This window comes from Anabrus simplex, chromosome 3, assembly GCF_040414725.1.
Source record: "Anabrus simplex isolate iqAnaSimp1 chromosome 3, ASM4041472v1, whole genome shotgun sequence".
NCBI classification, from domain to species: Eukaryota; Metazoa; Arthropoda; class Insecta; order Orthoptera; family Tettigoniidae; genus Anabrus; species Anabrus simplex.
In genome coordinates, this window is record NC_090267.1 from 202545468 (window position 1) to 202568821 (window position 23354).

The 23354-nt window shown below is 43.2% G+C and overlaps 1 protein-coding gene across 1 annotated transcript in view; it reads right to left on the bottom strand.

Annotated features, from left to right (window-relative positions):
• Nucleotides 1-23354, bottom strand: part of LOC137498949 (probable serine/threonine-protein kinase cdc7) — a 112574-nt gene that overhangs the window by 25598 nt on the left and 63622 nt on the right. Inside the window, exon 3 of the mRNA XM_068226830.1 lies at nt 9060-9148. Within this exon, the coding sequence (XP_068082931.1) occupies nt 9060-9148 (89 nt within the window). The remainder of the gene's footprint in view (nt 1-9059; nt 9149-23354) is intronic.

Genomic DNA, 23354 nt, shown 5'->3' on the forward strand with positions numbered 1-23354 from the left:
AGTCCCGCTCTCAAGTTTACAAGCCTATCAAAGGCCACAACAAACTTCAGTCCTAACTGCCCTCAAGGCACACATACAGTGAAACAGTAGTATCTTGTACCCAACCTACAGGGCCTTCACATGAAGAAAACAAAATGTTGGGTTAATTAAATGGCCCAAAAAACCAAACTGACTGGAGGCGTAGCTTGCACTCCTACATGAAACTTCTTAAAACCTAGGGGGCACTCGGCCAGTTATACAGGGGCTAATCCCATACTAGGGAGGTGACTCGTAGAAGAATAATTCATTACATTAAGAAGAGAAGAAAATCGGTTATGAAAACGCAGTCACCTCAAAACAACATGAGTGGGAGCTCGAGAGGGTTAAGCACTCTCTATCCCAAATTGCGGTTAATTTACATGAATATAGTAAGGTTTACAGTGAAAATGATTCGAACCTTCCCCGCGGGTTAAAACTGCTAGCAAGAAATAAAGTTCTTAAACGTCCATTACCCTGTTGATGAACTGCTGCCCGAAGAAAGAGGCGCTTCCCGCCCCCTGCTACATAATCACACATTAAGCAAGTTGTCGATGTAGTGGCGACGAGCCATGAACCTCAGCAGTTTTATACGCTCGGGGAAAGTTCGAGACCTTTCGTGAATAAAACAGTCCCGCCCACTACCTTTTATTGGTCGGCTAAAGATTACATGTCAAAACTGAAGAAGAAATCTAGGATTGGTGGAAAATTAATTTAGAAAATTTAGGATTGGCTGAATTTAAAACTGGCGGAAACAGAGATCAATACTGCCAACCCAAAAAATGAAAGAAAGAAATTTAACAAAGAACAAACTTATGGATACAAAATTTCTTCAAAAACAGTTCGTTCACTTCGCACCAGGGTGCACAGTTATAGTTTTTATATAGTGACATCTAGAAGCGAATGTCCACACTTCTTGCTACAGAGCAAACAAACACAAATCGAAATAGACACAGTTCAGAACACTTCAAAATTTACAGTAGTGACATCTTCCAAGAAACCTTTGATTTAATACAGATTTTAAAGTTCAGAGTTTCTCCTGTAGGGGATACATTTTAGGCGCACAATTTAAATTTGCGGGGTCGGGGTGTACCAACCGGTACAATTATTATTATTATTATTATTATTATTATTATTATTATTATTATTATTATTATTATTACATGTAAGAGGTTTGGTTCATCCTAATCCATATTTCTGTGAACTTAATGCCGAGTAGTCTTGCTAACACGTATCTTCATGTTTGTCTTTATTTTATTGTTTATTCAATTTGTTTTACAACACACCGACACAGATATATCTTATGACGACGATGGAATAGGGAAAGGTCAGGAGTGGAAGGGAAGCAATTTTTTTTTTTTTACAATTTCTTTTCCATGTCGCACCGACACAGAAAGGTCTTATGACAACGATGGGATAGGAAAGGGCTAGGAATGAGAATGAAGTGGCCGTGGTCTTAATTACGGTACAGCCCCAGCATTTGCCTGGTGTGAAAATGGGAAACCGCGGAAAGCCATCTTCAGGTCTGCCGATATTGAGGTTCGAACCCACTATCTCCTGGATGCAAGCTCACAGCTGCGGGCCCCTAACCGCACAGCCAGCTCGCCCGGTGGAAAGGAAGCGACCACAGCCTTAATTAAGGTACAGCCCCAGTATGTACCTGGTGTGAAAACTCTATCTTCAGAGCAGCCGACAGAGGAGTTCGAATCCACTATCTCCGGAACGCAAAAGTGACAGCTACGTACCGGTAACCGAAACTATGTGGCCACTTACTCGATCCCTTCGTCTTTTCTTCTTCCTGGCTTTTTTCCTGGGGTCGGCACTTTGTATAGATTTAGCTCAGATTTACGGATGCCTTTCGTGAATTACCCAGAAGAGGTTAACTCTCCAGCCCGGCCAGGAATCGACCCCGGAACCCTCTGAACCGTTGGCCATTAAGCTGACCATTCAGCCAAGAAGTCGGACTGGGTGATAATGTATGTAGCTCTGATATTTGTACTGCAGAGTACATATTAATTGTGTCTAGGGTTGGGAAGGAAAGGCTTGTAATGTATCTGTGAGCTGCTATCCTGACAATGGCCTCAGATAGGAGTAGGAAACCGCGAAAAAAAACACTTCTACAATGGTCGAGCGTGGGATTTTCATCCATTTTTCTTTTATGTTACCCATCTCTTAAACCGTGGTAGACCCGACAGTTGAACATATGTTAACCCCTACACCACGATAGCGAAGAAATTAAGTAATGTAGACAAGGAAATTTATTTTATCATCTCCATCTATTGGAGCAATCGAAGGACAATTATTGAACTATATGTTGGACTCTTGATCCGTGACAGTTCTGGCGAGATGACTTCGCAGCTATCAAGAGGACTATTAGGAGACCATTTTGAGGGCCGAACGTTTCCTTCCCCCAATTCATCTTTATAGGTCAGTTATTTATTTATGATCCTTAAGACGTTATGTTTTTAAGGTGGTTTGCCGGCTCGGGTCCCATTGGTAAAAAATAATTAAGTATCAGAATGTTGGCCAGTAGGGTAGGAGAAGTGTTGGTATATAATTTCTAATCAGTAGGTTGGGGTACCAAAAGTGTGAGTTCATTTCCAGATCGTTTCGCAGTGGTCATCTGGAGTGAGGGCAAATGACGCTGTTGATGGCGATTCCTCCATCGGATGGAGACGTTAAGCCTTAAACAGATCCCTTAAACAGATTCGACTACTACCGACAGTGGGTTTCACCCTCTCCCTACCTCATCATCAACGTCATTTACTTACAAATTCGTCCATTTTGATTCTTTGGCTGAATAATCAGCGTAGCGGTTTCCGGGACGCTTGAAAGACAATTAGCATAACGTGAAAATATCCGCAGACGGCAGTAAAGAGCCAACGGCTGTAGCCGTGTTGGCACACCGAATCCCGTGAGAGCTCTGAAGTTAAGCAACATTGAGCGTGGTCGAGGTGTGGATGGGTTGCCACGCACTGTTGGTGGGGGTAAGGGAATGGAGGAGCGGAAAGGAACTGGCCACCCTACCGTACGTGATTTCCGGCTCAGGCACACCTCTGTGATGAGTTCGGACCTGCCTTCGGGCAGAATATACCCTTACCTTACAGTACAGAAGAGATCCACCTATAGCATGGACTGACACTAGGATCAAAATTCAGATCACGAAATCATAGAGAAATGGGAAGAGCGAGAGAATAAGGAGATATTAGCAAGAACGAAGGCGCGCTGGACAAGTCACTCGCAATCCTAAGGATTCGGTCGAACCAAATAAATAAATAAATAAATAAATAATGTGATGTGGCCTCCAGATAAGCATGTTGCAAGTATTTATAGTTGATTCCCATGGGCAACCTGTGCGTCTGGGTGAGTGGTGGTAATGATGACGAGGAGGAAAGGAGAGGGTGAAACCCGGTGTCGGAGCGTAGCCTACTCCTATCGAATAACACCAATGGGGTCTGTTCGAGGCTTAATGTTCTCATATGATGGACAAAGTACGATCATCAGAGTAATATAGCCTCACTCTATATAAACACAGCGGAGAAGTTTGGAACTGAACCCAGGATTTTGGCACGCAATCAGATGGTGAAAATATTTCCACCAACGAGACTTGAACAAGCTAACCACGGTTTCAGAACGTAGACATTTGACTCCTTAATAATCATGACCACCACGTGGGAATAATAATAAATATGAACTACTACAGACGAATCTGACTAGTATCAGTTGCGTACAAAATTCTGTTCCAGGGTCTTCTCGATAAATCACAACAACTAAAACTAAATATGGGAGAATACCAGGCAGCATTCACACCAGGCCGATCGTGTCCAGAGTAAATCTTGAACCTAAAGCTAATCAGACATCAGAGAATTTGTAGCAAAAATTTAGACTGCACATTTGTTGATTTCAAAGCAGCCTATGACTCAGTTGATCACGAATCACTCTTCCAAATATTGAAAGAACAAGGTTTAGACATTAAAATACTTGCAGTCGTAAAACAGACACGAAGTCCAAGGTTAAATTCATGGGTGAAAACTCAGATCCCTTTGAAATCGAAACGGTAGTAAGACAAGGAGATGGACTCTCCTCTCCACTCTTCAACTGCGACCTTGACAAAGTAAAACAAGAATGGCACAAATACAAATTAGTTCTTAAAATATTCATCAACAATCACCTTTAGACAGAGAAAAATTAGCGATAGGTTTCCTAGCATTTGCAGATGACCTAGCAGTATTAACTCGAGACATTTCAACAACCCAAAATCAGATTAAACTCCTGAAAGAAACTGCAGAAAAATGTTGCCGATGTATTTTGAAAAAACAGAATACATGACCTGCAACAAAGAAGCACCAAATATCATGCAGACAAATTATGGCAAAATAAAACGAGTATCATAGTTAAATATCTTGGTGAAACAGTTGAGGAAAATGGACACGAAACTAAAGCCAATGAATTAGATGCAATGGAAGCTGCATACCGACTAACCCAAAATATCCACAACAAGAAATGTATCTCCAAGTACAAAAACTAAGACATTGCAATACTGTCACTAAACAGGAATGTCTTGATCGATCAGAAACGCTAATTTTGAACAGGAAAGCAAACATTGAAAACAGTGAGAAAAATCAACGAAAAACGTAGGCCCAAAACTCCCAAATGGAGAATACCGATTCGGAGGCAAATAGAAAATAAAACAATACACAAATATTCACAGAGACATTAGAAATCAGATTAGGATTCTATGGCCCCAGACAGACTTTACAAAACAAATCCGGTAGTAGAATTATTTGAAAACAGGAGTAAACCCAAAACAGACAAAAGGGCCGATAACGTAGATGTTAGGCCCCTTTAAATAACAAGCATCATCAGCAAAACAGACAAAATGAAATGCACTGGCGAAATGAAAACAGATCTGAAACTGGCAGGAATGAAATGAAATGGCGCATGGATTTTAGTGCCGGATGTGTCCGAGGACTTCTGCTCACCAGGTGCAGGTCTTTTGATCTGACTCCCATAGGCGACCTGCGAGTCATGATGAGGATGAAATGATAATGAAGACGACACATACACCCAGTCCCCGTGCCAGGGGAATTAACCAATCATACTTAAAATTCCCGACCCTGGCGGGAATCGAACCCGGGACCCCTGTGACCAAAGGATAGCACGCTAATCATTTAGCCATGTAGCCGGACAGGGGCAGGAATTACACAAGCAGATGTCCAAAACCGGATAATCTTCAGGCTCAAAATTTGCAAATATCAAGTTGGCCAAGAGAGAAGCCCAAGAAGAAGACTGGAACAACCTGGTCTGAAGAAAGAAAGGAAGCCCATAGTCATCATCATCATCTGTTTACCCTCCAGGTTCGGTTTTTCCCTCGGACTTAGCGAGGGATCCCACCTCTACCGCCTCAAGGGAGGTGTCCTGGAGCTTTAGACTCTTGGTCGGGGGATACAACTGGGGAGTATGACGAGTGCCTCGCCCAGGCGGCCTCCCCTGCTATGCTGAACAGGGGCCTTGTGGAGGGATAGGAAGATTGGAAGGGATAGGCAAGGAAGAGGGAAGGAAGCGGCCGTGGCCTTAAGTTAGGTACCATCCCGGCATTCGCCTGGAGGAGAAGTGGGAAACCACGGAAAACCACTTCCAGGATGACTGAGATGGGAATCGAACCCACCTCTACTCAGTTGACCTCCCGAGGCTGAGTGGACCCCGTTCCAGCCCTCGTACCACTTTTCAAATTTTCGTGCCAGAGCCGGGAATCGAACCCGGGCCTCCAGGGTGGCAGCTAATCACGCTGACCAGTACACCACAGAGGGGGACGGAAGCCCATAGTAAAAGAATTAAATAAATATGTACATAAAGGAAGTCAAAAGTATGCCTCTGAGTACTTTGCGTAGTCCTAATGAGCTCATTCAATAATAATAATAATAATAATAATAATAATAATAATAATAATAATAATAATAATAATAATAATAATAATAATAATATGAACAACTACAGAGGAATCTGACTAGTATCAGTTGGATATAAAATTATAACGCGATGCCATCCAGATTACGGGTATTATTTGACGATATTCCATTATATTCCAGCATGACTTTTACCACCATCCACACATCCTCACAAGTCCAAACCTGATTTACGCAATATCAAGGTGATATTGAAATTGCTCCCTGGGTACCCAACATCCCGGAATTATATCTTCTCGATAAATCACAAGAACTACTGTAGAACCAAATATCGGAGAACAGCATGCAGGATTCAGAACAGGCCTCGTTATTATTCCAATATACAGGCAGCGGACGTCATCTGATGTCAACCCCAGAGCAAGATGAGGCACTAATTTACGCTGCAAGAAGATCGTCATTAACACAGCGCGAATGTTTGTGACGGAACTAATTTCCCTGGGTCTACGTGGACTGCGCTACGAAGACTTACAATAGAGCTAGCACTAATCGCCAGAAGGAGGACAGCTGTTCTGGAAATCTTGACAGAGGATCCTAGGATAAACAGAGATGTTTCCTGTATCCAATATTCTGACTATCCCTGGAACAACATGCTGTTGTCGGGCGACAAAATCTTTGCCAAAACCAGCTTACGGCCAGTGCTTATCGACCTACGAATTCTTCTCTGTATGACCTGCAGTATGTCACAGTACGAGTGGTCATCATTTCCTTCCCACTCTGGGGCTGGATTTCTGAGCAAGAAGGCAACATGCTTTGGAGAATTGAAGGTTATCTACTGTAAATAGTCACCAATACATACCTACATTGAAAATCGTGTTGCCATCCAAATTACGGGTATTATTCGACGATATTCCACTATATTTCAGCATGACTTTACCACCGTCCACACATCCTCACAAGTCCAAAATTGATTTACACAATGATCAAGGCGATATTAAAATTGTTCCCTGGATACCCAACATTCCGGAATCAAATCCAATGGAAAATGTATGGGCGGAAGTACGGAAAAGGGTCAACAAAGCAGCAAGCTCCCACACAAGTGAGGAGATAGGGATTTTTCTTGAAGCTGCATGGGAATATGTGACAGCCTCACAGAACTCCATGGAACAGTTGGTCAGTTTGGTTACAAGAGAAATGAATGCTGTTGTCTTGAACGGAAAGTACTAGACACGGTATTGACATTTCAAATATTTTTAATCACTTCTTTTTAAATTATTTTATTTATTAGTCTTGTAAACAATTGGTTTCAGTTCCGCAATTACTAGTAACAATGTTATTAATTTTTACGTCTCACTAACTACTTTCACGCCGATGTGCCGGAATTTTTCCCGCACGAGTTATTTTACGTGCCAGTAACTCTACCGACACGAGTCTGGAATATTTAAGCACATCAAATATCACCGGATTGAGCCAAGATCGAACCTACCAAGTTCGGCTCAGAAGGCCAGCGCTCTAACCATCCGAGCTACTCAACCCGACATTATTTTTGGGCAGTAGTAGTAGTAGTAGTAACATGTATTAAAAATAAATCATCCGTCCAACAGTGGGAGTGACCATAAATGTCCGGAATACATAAGTTACAGTACTATATATAATAATTAAATAATATTTTTTCTAAAAAATTCATCGTAAGGAGAACATAAACAACTCCCCGACAGTGTTTCCTTCCGCTAATCTTTTGAGAAGAGGCAAGGTTGGTATATAACTAACGTTGGAGAAGAGGTAAGTAACTGGTCAATCACGTTGCTAAAAGCATGCAGGTGGGGAAAGGAGGTTGAAGCTGGAGAGGATTGGACTGCAATACATTTCATTACCAACCTAAATCACCGTTTCTACATGGGCCAGATTATTTCAATCAAGTGTGCATAAGAGATTCAATTACTTTCAATTGACTGTGTCAATTACAACTGTATAAATGGCCCGTTATGCGGAAAGAGACCCTAAGTCGGATTTTTTATTTTTGCGATTTTTGTGGGGTTTTCTCTATTTTTTACAATTTGCTTTACGTCGCACGGACACAGATAGGTTTTATGGCGACGATAGGATAGGAAAGGCCTAGGAGTGGGAAAGAAGCGGTCGTGGCCTTAATTAACGTACCACGGAATACCATTTTTAGGACTGCCGACAGTGGAATTCGAACCGACTATCTCCCGGATGCTTGCTCACAGCTGCGCGCCCCTAACCGCACGGCCAACTCGCCCGGTTTTTGTGGTTCTAAAATTGGCACAAGGTACTGAACATTTCAAAAATAGGTGCATTACTGCAGAGGATATTAATTATTGACTGTTGCTATTAAGAAAATTGTATTTTGAGAACACAATTACAGCTTTCACTAATTTTCTTACCAATGGAAAGAAAAATCATGACATCGAGTGGCGAAGACTCGAGCTGTTGCGTAACTTAGTTTCTTAAGAAGACCTATTGATAACGCAAGAAGTCTTCTTCTATCGCTTTTCCCAGACTGTAGGATCACGGGTGCGAAGTGTGCCGCACATGTGGATTTGGCCCTGTTTTCAAGCCGGATGCCATTCCTGACGCCAACACTATATGGAGGGATGTAATCACTATTGTGTGTTTCTGTGGTGGTTGGTAGTGCAGTATGTCGTGTGTACATGAAGAGGAAAATGTTGGAGCAAACAAAAATACCCAGCCCCTAAGCCAGAAGAATTAATCAGAGGCGATTAAAATCCCCAACCCGGCCGGGAATCGAACCCGGAACCCTCTAAACCGAAGGCCTCAACGCTGACCATTCAGACAAGGAGTCGGACAGGTAGAGCAAGCAGTCAAACCATATAATTGCAAACACTTCTGTTCAGCTCTCCTGTAAAATTTCCATTGCCGACTTTGGATCTCTCTCCGCGCAACGGGCCACATACTGTACTGTTTAAAACGACGATTAAGTTATTGTGTTCTATTCTATTCTATTCTATTCTATTCAGTTTGTGGAAAAAAACGTACGCGTCCATGATCTGAAATATTACACCTCCAGAATTATCCCGACACTTGATAATATCGACTCCAAATCTTACGTTTTACATTGTTAACAGTCTAATGATGGCAAAGGAGAGAATATGCACTCACCTTAAGTTGAATGCCGAGAGATCCCCACATCTTCTCCAGAACAATGTCATACATGTCTGGATCCGTGGCTTCTTCATTTATAAGTTCATCTGTAAAAATATGACAGCTTTTAAGACTAACGAGGAACATACAATTGGAACAAATCACATTTTTCATTTTCTTTCCCATGTACATATTTCAAAATCTAGGAGTATATTTTGTAGTTTATAACCCGTTTCATTTAGGAACATATCCCTATCCACTTACATGCTACTGTATGTGCACATCAGTGGCGTATGCCGGGATCAAGACGTCGGCTGTCACTAGACATAGGTTACCCCTTTTCGATAGTTGGTTTAGTGAACGTTAAGCCTTAAGCGTTCTGAGCTGCAGCCAATAGCCAACGGAATAGCCTGCTGTGCTGTTAAGGCTGCTTCACAAGCTACGGTCCTGGACTCTGCTACTGTCAATACTCAACAATTGATCAGTGGAGATGGTAGCCTAAGGTTTAGCAAATTAAAGCCCGGCTTTGTGACTAAATGGATAAAAAGCTTTGGTCCGATAGCCCCGGTTCAGTTTTCAGAATCAACCCCTCGTACTCTTAATTTCCCTAGCTTGGGGACTGGGTCTTTATGCCGTCTTGAAGAATAATGTTATTTGCTTTACGTCCCACTAACTAGTTTTACGGTTTGCAGAGACGCCGACGTGCCGGAATTTAGTCCCGCAGGAGTTCCTTTATGTGCCAGTAAATCTACCGATATGACGTCTTCGCCATTCATTTCATCCTCATTAGGTCACCACCAAGCCTATACAGATGCCATGCACAAGTATTGGTATTATTATTGTACCGGCTGGTACACCTATACGCCGCACATTTGAATTTTCCGCCTTAAAGTACTCCTCTACAGAAGAAACTCTGAACTTTAAAAACTGGATCAACTCATTAGTGTCTCAGAAGATGCCACTACAGTAAATTTTGTGATTACGAAGTTGTTAATACTGTGTGGAGTTCCACTTGTTTGGTTTTCCATTGATCAAGAAATGTGGACATTCTCTTATACAGTAGATGTCTCTACTAAAAAACTATGATCATGCACCCTGGTGCGAAGTGAAGGAACTTTCCTTGAAGATATTTTGTACTCATAAGTTTTCCTATAACTAAATTTCGTTCTTTCATTTGTGGGTTGGCAATATTAATCTTTTCTTTCCGCCAGTTTTAAAGTTAGCCAATCAATTATTTCTGTAATTAATTTTTGACCAATCGTGTCTTTCTTCTTCAATTTTGATGTGTAACTTTTAGCCAGCCAATAAAAGCCTGTGGGTGTGGCTGTTTTATTCATGAAAGGTCTCGAATTTTCCTCGAGGGTATAAAAACTGCTGATTTTCTTGTCTCTCGGCCACATCATCAACAGTTAACTTAGTGTCTGGACGTGTAGCAGGAGGCGGGAAGCGCCTCTTTCTTCAGCCAGCAGTCTTCAATAAGGTAATGGCCGCTTAACATCTTTATTTCTTGCTAGCTCAGCAGTTTTACCGGCGGGGAAGGTCCTAAACCTTTACTATGTAACCTATCTCTTAAACATGTAGAGTTCTGTAAAAACTTCATATATCTGTAACTGTAAATCGGGGATAGAGAGTGCTTTACTCTCTCGAGCTCCCCTTCATTTTGGATTTGAGGTGACTACATTTTCGTAACCGTTTTTCTACTCTTCCTTATTGTGTTAAATTTATTCCGTATACGAGTCACCTCCATAGTTTGGGAATAGCCCATGTTTCATCGGCCTAGTGCCTCGTAGGTTTTAAGAAGTTTCATGTAGGAGTGCAAATTCTCGCCTCCATTCATTTTGCATTTTGGGCCATTAACTTAACCTGTTATTTTTCTACTAAGGCCCAGTAGGTTGGGTACAAGATACCCCTGTTTCTTTACAAGTGTGCCTTGTGGGCAGTTAATGGTAAAGTCTGTTGTGGCCTTTGATAGGCTCAGGACATTGACAGCGGGTCAGCTCTTTTATTTGTGGTAAAAGTGCCTCAGAGAGGCTTAATATTCAAAGGTGCGAGCAAGTGCTCCATGTTATTAGGGGTTTTTTGCCCTTTGGTAAATATGTGGTTGTGAGCTGAGAGCTCAGAAATTGTAAAAATTAGGGCTTGAGGCGCAGATTGTTAAATTGTCTCTAAATCTTTGCTTTCCTGGTCTTGTACCTGATTTGACTTGTTGTTATTTGTTGAAATTTTATGTGAAAATTGTTAAGTTTTGATATTTTCGAAAATATAACTTTTAATGCAATTTTAATTCATATCTCAGCTTTGTGGATAGACCCATTCCAACCCACACCTTCTTTCACCTCTGCATTCCACGGGTAACCCCGTAACAACTATTGCTATAATTAAATTACAATTTTTAATTTTACAGCATTATCAACGGTCGTGCCCATCGTTCACTGGTTTAGTAGCTTCCTCGAGAGATCAGTGGTGGTGTCCGACCCATGATCACAGGTTCTATTCCAACGAATAAAAGAGAACACTAAACCTGAAAGGTTGCATTTCATTTTAGCAGAATACCTTTAAAAAAATATATTATTCCTATAACAGTAGCCCTGCAGCGTCTTCCTGCAAGGATATAGAAGTAAAAGGGAGTGAAATACCAGCACTCTGTTATCTGTTGTATACAATTAAGTCAGAATTATGAGGTGAGGAAGGATATACAATGAGTAACGCATGATTGTTCGTTGGCAGTGGCGATCTGACGGAGCGAAGCCTAGCACACCTATACCCCGCTCCCCGTACCCAGCGGATATTCAGAAGCATGCCGTGCGAGGTGTGGCGAGGGGAGAGGGGAGAGTCTGCAATATCAGTCTCCGATGCCTTGCTCTCAGAAATTTGTGCGACGTTTTTCTCATTGGTTTCAAGTTTTGTAAATGGAACAATATGTCAGATGTTTAAATTATAATGTGCTCTAGATTTCCATCGGTCTCATTTGAGGTATGGGCTTCACCGATAGCCACGGTAGCCCTCAGTATACGCTACTGCTGCACATTAAGTACTGTGTTATTGTGGTCTCTTTTAACGAAATGGAACGAGGTCCTAGATGATACATCTTCTAAGGCATTGCACCTCAATATTGTGTATTAGTTGTGTTGTCTACATGCCCTACTTATTTTCGCTATGTGTTTAACGTCGTCCTAACGCGTACCGGGCTGAGTGGCTCAGACGGTTAAGGCGCTGGCCTTCTGACCCCAACTTGGCAGGTTCGATCCTGGCTCAGTCCGGTGGTATTTGAAGGTGCTCAAATACGACAGCCCCGTGTCGGTAGATTTACTGGCACGTAAAAGAACTCCTGCGGGACTAAATTCCGGCACCTCGGCGTCTCCGAAGACCTTAAAAAGTAGTTAGTGGGACGTAAAGCAAATAACATTATTATTATCGTCCTAACGCTGAGCTGCTGCACCGGTGAGGTGGGAGAAGATGGGAAGTGTCAGAGGCATCACCACAGGTCGTCAAGCCAGTGCGCAGCTTACGTTAACAATTATTAATGATAATTTTCTGTCAGTAAAATCTTTTTTCGGATATGTGAAATTTCATCTGGTGCATGCATTTCTACAAGGTTTCAAAAAAAGATTCGTAGTATAATGCAGTGTTCACCAACACTGTGAAACGTGTTACTATCAAATTTTAACGCAAGTTTATTATTATATTGTATTTTAGAGCAACATGAAATTTGCTGAAGTATGCAAGATGTACGTATCGCAGGTGGTCATTGACTCTACTCAAAAAAATGTGTTTATATTACCCAAGAGAGTGATGTCGGTTGCATGTGAAAATGTGACATTTCCTATTTTGTTTCTATAATTTTGAAGTACTCCCGTGGAAAAACAACCCTAGAAACCAGAATTTTCTAAAAATCTGTATTAATTTAAAGAACAAATAACATTATTTTTCTTGTTTGTATTAATAACAATGGTATTGCCTTTACGTCCCACCAACTACTGTTTACGTTTTTTTCGGAGACGCAGAAGCACCAGTTCTTTTATGTGCCGGTCAATTTACCGACACGGAGCTGACGTATTTGAGCAACTTCAAATGCCACCGGACTGAGGCAGAATCGAAACCGCCAATTTAGGCTCAGAAAGTCAGCACCTTAACCGTTTGAGCTACTCAGCTCGGCAATTCTTCTTATTAGCGGACAGTTTCACTCCTATTTACGTAACAGTGTGCATTCTAGATTGTTAGTTTAAGGTGTACTTTTTGAGACGTTCAGTACACAAACAGCGACAATTCTAGCAAATAAGGCGACAGCGTTTCCACTCTCACTTTGGTACACCCATCTCAATACAAAACAAATAATTACATCTCCACGCGCTACAACAGATACAGTTATACCTCGATCTTAAAACAGTGCAACACTTACAAACAAACGGGACAGTTGTCCAAAATATCTAACTTCTAGAAGAAAATATAACAGCCAGGAGTGAAAGAGCCATTGCATTTTGGTTTTGAAGAAAAAGCAAGTTGTATGTTTCAGAACATATCCACAACTAATTATAAGAATTCTTCAAGTCTGAAATATTTTCACCAACATTTTGACCCAAAATGCGATAGTCGGAAAAGTTTAAAGTCCACTAATTCTTCCTGGTCATAGAACTAAATACTTTATTTTTTACTTTGTCTAGGATATACGACGGAAACAACTAGCACTGATAAACCATATTTATTTTCTTTAGTGTGTACATAGCGTGCCGTGTGAGACATTCTATTTATTACTGACTTGATGGACACTCTAACGAGAAGAACAAACTGTGACTACCTCATGAAGTGTACGTACTGAGTAATGTAAAATAACAATTTGGATCAGTTAGTTTCAAGGGTCTCTAATGCACGTTATCTTTTAAGGCGTTTTACTGACCGGGCGAGTTGGCCGTGCGGTTAGGAGCGCGCAACTGTGAGCTCGCATCCGGCAGATAGTGGGTTCGAACCCCACTGTCGGCAGTCCTGAAGATGGTTTTCCGTCGTTTCCCATTTTCACACCAGACAAATGCTGGGGCTGTACCTTAATTAAGGCGACGGCCGCTTCCTTCACATTCCTAGGCCTTTCCTGTCCCCTGTGCCGGTGCGACGTAAAGCAAATAGCAAAAAAAAAAAAGCGTTTTACTGACACTTGTATTATATTATCCTTGGATTATTTTTACCAACAACAGACATAAGGAAAGCTGATCATTCTGACGACACTGATTTTCAGCCACATGATTGAAACTCTATAATTTTAAACGCCATTTACTCGCATTTCATTTGAATAGCTTTCAGTGGTTAACCCACCCGCATGATATGTGGTTTTCCTCCTGATGTAACCGATATTTCTATCGCTAAGCAATGTTTGGCATATCAACTGAATTTAGTTTTTAAAAGAAACATGTTTGATCTAGCATCGATCATAATTTTCGGATTTTATCATTGGTACTTACCAGTGTATGTGTTTGCTGAATATTTAGTTTCCGCATCAGCTTCCGTGTGCATAATTCAGGAACACACCTTATAAGAGAGAGATTCACTAAATAAGTACAAAGAACTGTGATTGCGCAGATTTACGCAACCCCTACTTAAAAGCAAACTAGCTTATAGTTTCTTGAGACTGTTGATATCACAATCATGGCCACGGGATCTCCAGTTTTATATTGAATCCAAACCACGACAAGAATTATTACTTTAAAGCTACGAAAGAAAATTGCTAAATATTTAGCATGGAATGTCCTTTTACATTGTGCATAGGCATGAACGCTAAGGAAGAATATAAAAAGCTGGAAGGTTTTAAAATGTGGCCTTGGTAAAGGGTGTCACATTCATTGGCCGGGTTTAGAGCCGTGGTTGCCTTGCTGAGAAGCCAGTGACCATGCCACTGGGCCATCACATCTTTAGTCATCAGCAGCGTATCAACGGACTGTGCCCTTCAAGCAATTCTATCTTGAGCGTCTTCTTCCTTATCAGCATACATGCAGTTCCTCTTTAAATTTGTTATCATTCCAACTCTTCTTCATCCACGTTCCTTCTTTCGATTTATCTTCCACTCTACAATAGTTTTCTTATACAATCATTTCTCAGTATGTGTCCTACCTATTTCTTATTGCCTTCAATACGCTTCATTCTTTGTTAACTCTCGTGAGAACTTCCTCATTCCCTGTCTTTTCCGCCCATTTTATTCTCTCCATCCTTTACCGTAGCCACATTTCAAAACCTTCCAGGTTTTTCTGTTCTTCCTTAATGTTCATGCTTCTGCATAATATAAAAGGACATTCCATACTAAATATTTAGCCATTTTTTTTCGTAGCCGTAAAATAATCTTGTCGTTGGAAGTTGTTTCACTTTTCCACATGGGATGTTTCCTTGTTTTATCCTCCTCCTTTTCTCTTTTGTGCACTTTCCATTTCATGTTACTACACTTACCGAACATTTCAAAGAATGTTCACCGAGCTCGATAGCTGAAGTCACTTTAAGTGCGGCCAATATCCAGTATTTGACACAAAATGCGATAGTCGGAAAAGTTTAAAGTCCACTAATTCTTCCTGGTCATAGAAATAAATACTTTATTTTTCTACTTTGTCTAGGATATACGACGAAAACCACTAGCACTGATAAACCATACTTATTTTCTTTAGTGTGTATCTAAAGCCGTACATAGCGTGCCGTGTTAGACATTCTATTTATTACTGACTTGATGGACACTCTAACGAGAAGAACAAACTGTGACTACCTCATGAAGTGTACGTACTGAGCAATGTAAAATAACAGTTTGGATCAGTTAGTATCAAGGGTCTCTAATCCACGTAATCTTTTAAGGCGTTTTACTGACCGGGCGAGTTGACCGTGCGGTTAGGAGCGCGCAGGTGTGAGCTCGCATCCGGGAAATAGTGTGTTCAAACCCCACTGTCGGCAGTCCTTAAGATGGTTTTCTGTGGTTTCCCATTTTCACACCAGGCAAATGCTGGGGCTGTACCTTAATTAAGGCCACGGACACTTCCTTCCCACTCCTAGCCTCTTCCTGTCCCATCGCCTCTATAAGACCTATCTGTGTCGGTGCGACGTAAAGCAACTTGCAAAGAAAAAATCCAACGTAATTCGTTCTATTTCTACGTAGATACTTTTTAGATTGTTTTGAGATTGTTGTGTGTCCAACGGTTAAAGTTGTTGGTGTACTTCAGAATTTCTATGGCTTCCCTGTTTAGCCGGGGGTGGTAAGACCTAGTAGTTGACAGTACAGTACTTCGGTCTTGCTGTACTGTGTGTCATGGCCTGGTAGCAGAGAGTGTTCAGCGACTGATGACCTTCCTCTGTTCGGCAGAACCGGGGAGAAAGAAGACAAGCGATCAGCAGGTAGATCCTTTCTCCAGTACATTGGGAAGATAACAAATGGAATAGGGAGGCTTCTGGAGTCCCATGGAGTAAAAACTATAAATAAGCTAACGAAGAAAATCCAGGAATTGCCAAGGTCTGCCAAAGACAAGCGCCATCCTCTCTCCATAGCAGGTGTTTACAAGACCCCGTGCAGCTGCGGCCAGGTGTAACATATATACCTAGCAAGTACGAAACGCAGCATCGCCAGCCGACTGAAATGTCGTATGGCTTTTAGTGCCGGAATATCCCAGGACGGGTTCGGCTCGCCAGGTGCAGGTCTTTCTATTTGACTCCCGTAGGCGACCTGCGTGTCGTGATGAGGATGAAATGATTATGAAGACAACACATACACCCAGCCCCCGTGCCGTAGGAATTAATCAATTAAGGTTAAAATCCCCGACCAGACCGGGAATCGAACCCAGGACCCTCTGAACCGAAGGCCAGTACGCTGACAGTTCAGCCAACGAGTCAGACATCAGCCGACTGAAGGAGCGCAACCGGCACAGCCGAGTGGCATAAGTGGAAAGGTCACCAGTCGCTGAACACTCTCTGCTAGCAGGCCACGGCATAGAGTACAGCAACACCGAAGTACTGTCAACTACTGTCTTACCACGCCCGACTACACAGGGAAGCCATCGAAATTCTGAAGTATACCAACAGCTTCAAGCGTAAGGAGGAATCTGAACGGGTCAATAAAGTCTGCTTTCCAGTTCTGTCTCCGCCAAAGCAGGTCAGCCAGCGCCGGGCTCCACACTGCTTCGTGATGATGATGATGATGATGATGATGATGATGATGGTGGTGGTGGTGCTTGTTGTTTAAAGGGGCCTAACATCCAGGTCATCGGCCCCTATGGTACAAAATGAGACGAAATGCGATTAAAATTTAAAAATGATAAAACATTCATCCGCTGACCAGAATTCAAAACGTGATGATGCGGAATGAACTGATGAATATGAATTTAAAACAATCAGTGGATAAGACGCGCAATGCCTCACATTCCCAGAAACAATATTACAGACCAAGGGACTGCTTCCAAAGCCCAATCCTGAATCGATGATGCTTGTCTAAATGGGCCAATATCTATGTCACGATCCCGCATAATGACACTTATCGCTAGTAAAGGAGAACCATGGTATTTCTCAAGTTGCGGTACTAATCAAAGGTAGCGCAAACTCACGGTGTTCCAAACATTAAGGTACTACTCACAAGTATTGTACCTCGCACAGGTAACGCAGACCTATGGTGTTTCTCACATAATAGCGCCACTCACAGCCAACGCAAACCGATGAGATTCCTCAACTAGGTGTACTAATCACGGGCGCCGGTATTCTCGTGGTGTTCCTCACACAGTGGGTACCATAATAATATAATAATAATCGTATGGCCTCAGCTACCGTGTGCAGGCATTTCAATTTGACGCCATCTGGCAGTCTGCTCTTCAATTTTGACGTTCCGTTTTACTCTAGGCCCACTAGATGGCAGACCGAGTAAACCGAAACTCTCCTGGGCGTCTATGGCTGAGATTTAATGAATTTTGTCGGGTAAATACCAAATGTGCCACCAGAGATCTTTTACATGCCGACATCGTACGACATGGAGTGTCGAATGGACTTTTTTCCGCCCTTCAAAAATCCGACTACTTCTGCCAGGTTTGAACAGGCTATCTTGGGATCCGGAGGCCGACACTCTATCCCTGATCCACAGAGGCAACGCAGACCCACGGTGTCGCTCATATAGTGGTACAACTCACAGGCTACGCCCAGACCCGTGGTGTTGCTCACATGGGTACGACTCACGGGTACTGGAAACCCACAGTCCACACGCACTGTTGCTACGAATCACAAACCTATTGTGTACCTAATATAGTGACACTATTCTCAAGTAAAGGCGACCCACGGTGTTCCCCGCGTGATGGTACTAATCAAAAGTAGTTTCATGGTTCTAAGACCATCATCCCTTGATCGTCCCTTTTAGTCGCCTCTCACGACAGGCAGGGGATACCGTGGGTGTATTTTTTATCGTCTGCGTCCCCCACCCACAGGGGGTAGAACGAGAGAAAAAAGAAGGAAGGAAGGGATCCGTCACTTCGAAAAATGAAGTAACGAACGAAGAAAGTCAAGGGTACCGGGCGAGTTGGCCGTGCGCGTAGAGGCGCGCGGCTGTGAGCTTGCATCCGGGAGATAGTAGCTTCGAATCCCACTATCGGCAGCCCTGAAGATGGTTTTCCGTGGTTTCCCATTTTCACACCAGGGGCTGTACCTTAATTAAGGCCACGGCCGCTTCCTTCCAACTCCTAGGCCTTTCCTATCCCATCGTCGCCATAAGACCTATCTGTGTCGGTGCGACGTAAAGCAACTAGAAAAAAAAGTCAAGGGCCACGAAGGGCGTGAAAATGAAAGACTCCCTAAGCCTCGAATGCTCTAATACCGTCTGCGTCGGAAAAGAACAAGAGTTGACCAAGGGAGGTCGGACAGGATAGACGAACGTGAGGAGCCTGGCACAAGTAAGTGGAAGCAATGCCAAGACTCAGCTAAGGGTCCCGTGGTCGCCAACCCACGCTCCCTAGTTGAGAGCACCTTGGGCCCTTTTTAGTCGCCTCTTACGACAGGCAGGGGATACCGTGGGTGTATTGTACATGTGCGTCCCCCACCCGCTGGGGGACCACACTGCTTCAATCATTAGACAAAGAACAGCCAATCGGCGATCGCACCTATGTCATGGCTGACCAGTAAGCAAGCAGCGAACCGTAGCCTGTACTATCATTGGCCAAAGAACAGCCAATCAGAGCCCGCACCCCCTCCTGACCATGGCGGACAACAGCCGGCACTATATATTGCGGTGGAATACTGGCACATTTTTTCGGCTGGGTCGCCCTCACCTGTATTCGCAACTCAGTCGGCCCAAGAAACAATAAATAGGCAGACGCCTAGTTGGCAGTCGCCTCCCCTACAACATGTTCTCCTGCATTATCTCAGGCATGGACACAGCCCCCACTAAAAAGGACATCCTCAACGAACTACGTCTCACCGGCGCCCCAGTCCACGATGTCATCAGGCTCCTGGAACATCCCGCCAACTCACCATCAACGTACGTCCTGGCCTATGTACACAGCCAAGAAGACGGTGTAAACATCGTAAACAACGGCGTGACCATCAAGAACAGACGCCACAAAGTGGAGCCCATCCCGGCGTACATAGTGAAGCAGCTCTTCGACGACCCTAGCACCACTCCCTACGTCATGAGCACCAGCCCCCACCCCCACCACCTCCCAAATCCATCCTTCCCACAACCACCACTACGACCACTACTACCACCATCACCACTTCGGCCTTTATTCCTTCTTATACTGCCACCATTAGTACCACGTTCAGCCACCCCTCTCCTCTAATGGCATCATCCATCACTTCCCTAAATTCCACACCACCCAGTCCCCAGCAACCCCCTACCAACCTTACAGATGCAACCAGCGCAACACAGCCAGCCACACAAGGAAACGCAGCCACCACCGCAACTCCGGCACCTCAGCAGCTACCACCACCGAGCTGTATTATCCGAGGCGTAGATCCAGCCATCACAGAAACAGAAATACTCCGAGAACTCCAAGCAGCAGGAATACCAGCCCGCCGCGCATACCGCATCCACAACGTCAACGGGCCAACATCCATTATGCGGCTACAACTCCCTTCAGAAGAAGCAGTACGTCAGTTGATATCCACCGGCGTCCGAATTCACAGCCAGCACCATCGAGTTGAACACTTTCGCTCCCCACCCCATACCATGCACTCCCCTCCTAATAACCCGCAACGGCGCCCCCGGCCAGCCTCCCCACCCACCCCACCCCAGCAAACCATCTACCTACCTGCTCCCCAAACACCCCTGTTCCCACCCCATCACCCGATACTAGACCTATTCCGTCTTCTAGCCACCTCCATCGCTAACATCACAGCTTCCCTCCAATTCATCATACCCCAACACTACATTAGCAGTCCCTACTATACCTTCCCGCCGAACCTGTAAATTGTAACAGCACTATAGATTTTGTAACAACGCTATGTATGACACTAAAGTATGTAACTCTATGTATATGTGAACTCATGTAACAATTCTCAATAAAAACCATAAGACCAGAACTACACTCCTTAGCCAAGAGGCCACATCTCCAAATCTCCAAACCAAAGCTCCCCCTTTTCATCTTCAAACACCAACAAATCCCCAAACCCCGCCAAATCTCCTGGCCAGAGAGAAGGCGTAACCTTCTATATCCCCCTTGGTCCTTGGTCCTTGGTCCTTGATACAACTCCATTCTACTGAGAGCTTCGTAGCCATCGAAGTCATTTGGAACCCTTGAAGATGCCAAACCCAGTCATCGATGAAACGTTTGGTGAAACGTCGGGATCATCATATGCTCCTAGACCACGACCTGCAAGATCGTAAAATACACACATTCTTCATAACGCCGGCTGTGAAAGCCTCAACTGCTAAGGTGTTGCTGTATGATTGAAGTATACTTCATTACAAATATCAGTCTAAGGAGTTGAAATGGGGTTAACATGCCTAATTACAAAAATTAATTCTCGCCCTTCCCACGAAGCTATTTCTGACAAGCTAATTAGGCTAGGATAGTGATTAAAGGTGTAAAATTAGGGTAACCGCCCTAAAAACAATACCACTAAACTGTACACTTTCCACGAAGCTAGAGGGTTGAAATTTGGCACTATTCTTTCTTAAAAGGTAATTCCGTTTTATTTTGATATTTTGTGATAAAGGGAGAGAAATTTGGGTAACTACCCAAAACACAATATCACTCAATCGCACACTTCTCACAAAGGCAGCTGAAATTTGGCACAAGTGATTCTTATAAGCTAAGAAGTAGTTGTAGTAGTAGTAGTAGTAGTAGTAGTCGTAGAGGAGGAGGAAGAAGAAGAAGAAGAAGAAGAAGAAGAAGAAGATGATGATGATGATGATGATGATCTACGTCTTATAGAAGGCTCATTTACCAAAAATGAGCTGCGAGTTTTAACCGGAAGGTTCCAAAATCGAAACCAGAATTACGAGGAACGTAGTAGTATGACTGCATGGGATGTTAGAGATCGCTGTTTGTCATCCCGATTACTGGCTAAACTCATGCAGGCATGTTCCAGTCAAAAGCGCACCCTACCATTCGTTCGAGTATCAACTGTTCAGGGATGTCAACTGTTGTTAACTGACTGCTTTCAACGACATATTCACGGGTTGACCTCGGAACCTTTCAGTTCAAACTCGTTGATAATTTTGGTAAGCGAGCTTCCTATATGATTTTAGCAAAATACGTAAAAACGTAATTATACCTGTAATGTTAAAAGGAGCTAGGTCTGGAAGGAGGAGAATTGCTCGTGCCATTGCACGGTGTTGCCACATTTCTGCATTCCATTCTTCCCCTCGCTTCCTGCTCATTAATTCGCTCGTTCAGACCGCTGTGTTATGTTGTAGACTACTTGGTCATACTGTGTCTGACTTGGTCTCATGTTCGGTTATCTTGACAGGGACCGGGGCTGATAAGCTCAGGCAGTAGAGCGCTGGCCTTCTGAGCTCAATCCGGTGGTATTTGAAGATGCTCAAATACGTCAGCCTCGTGTCGATAGCTTTACTGGCACGTAGAAGAACGCCTACGTGACTAAATTTTGGCACCTCGTCGTCTCCGAAAACCGGAAAAGTAGTTGACATGACGTAAAATCAATAGGGTTTAACATTATTATTCTTTAACAGGCGTAGTCAAATAGCGAATAACATCCTCTTTACACGGATCCAGCTTTGTAATTTTGGAAGTTCTAGGCCTCTTCTTTCCAAACGTGGACAGTTTAGATGAACCCTCTTCTAAGTTGCTGTATTTCTCCATCGTAACTCTTGTCACAGTGCTTCTCCTAACTCTTTTGCAGTGCGTTCCTGGACTCTCTGGAATGAAATTAAACGAACATTCCTTTCCGAAAAACTCGTAGCCTCCTCTTCAAAGAATTCCCTTGCGGCTCATACCATTTCCCTTCGTTGGTGATGAACTGTCACACCACGGCCAGCGGTATTTTTCTACGAGGTGGACATGTACTGGGCCTCCCTTTCCCTCGAGGAGTATTCATCATGCTCGAAATATGTACTTAAATAAAATAATTATTCGGAATTAGTATTTAAAATACTGTTAGGTACTTAATAACAGACACAAAACAGAAACAGAAATAAAACATAACTCACACTGAACTGCTTGCGACAAGATATAACTCAGAAGTTGAGAGGTTTGGCAACTCCAAGCAACACGAGCCGGCCAACAGGCTTATCTCCATGGCAACTGCAGTGGGCCAACCATCGTTTCCATGGCAACCATACCCCCACTCCATTTACCCCGCTCCAGCAGGCAGTAAAAGGACTTTCAGTATTACGACCTTAGGCTGAAGGGTCTGACATCAGAACATCTTCTCTATCAGTTTCTAATTCTCTTACACCTAAATGCTTCTTCAATGGTTCAAGAAAGATGGATATCAACCGGTAGTAAATCAGGACAGAATGATCAGCACCTCCCAAATAAAGTACTATAGCGATATTTGGCTAGAGTATGACTTAATATCACCGTGTAAGAATGCATCACCCGTCCACAACAATTTGTCGTCTCTTATGACATAGAAATGAGATTACATTAAGCATCTCAATGACCAATAACCAAAAAGAACAGAAAAATCTTCTCCGTACAGACCATGAAGATCCTTGGAGGGGTAGAAAGTCAAGGCTTCCACTATCCGTAACCTCGGGACTTCGTGGGGGTAGAGTGGTTATCTCTCCGCCCGGCCGCCATTTCCCCCAGGAATAAACCTTGTACTCATTTTTGGTGAAGGCTGAGTGAACTTCAGGGCCATTTACACCTCCGGAAGTGGAAATCATTCTTAAATATTTCGACTTCTTGACGAGGAATCGAA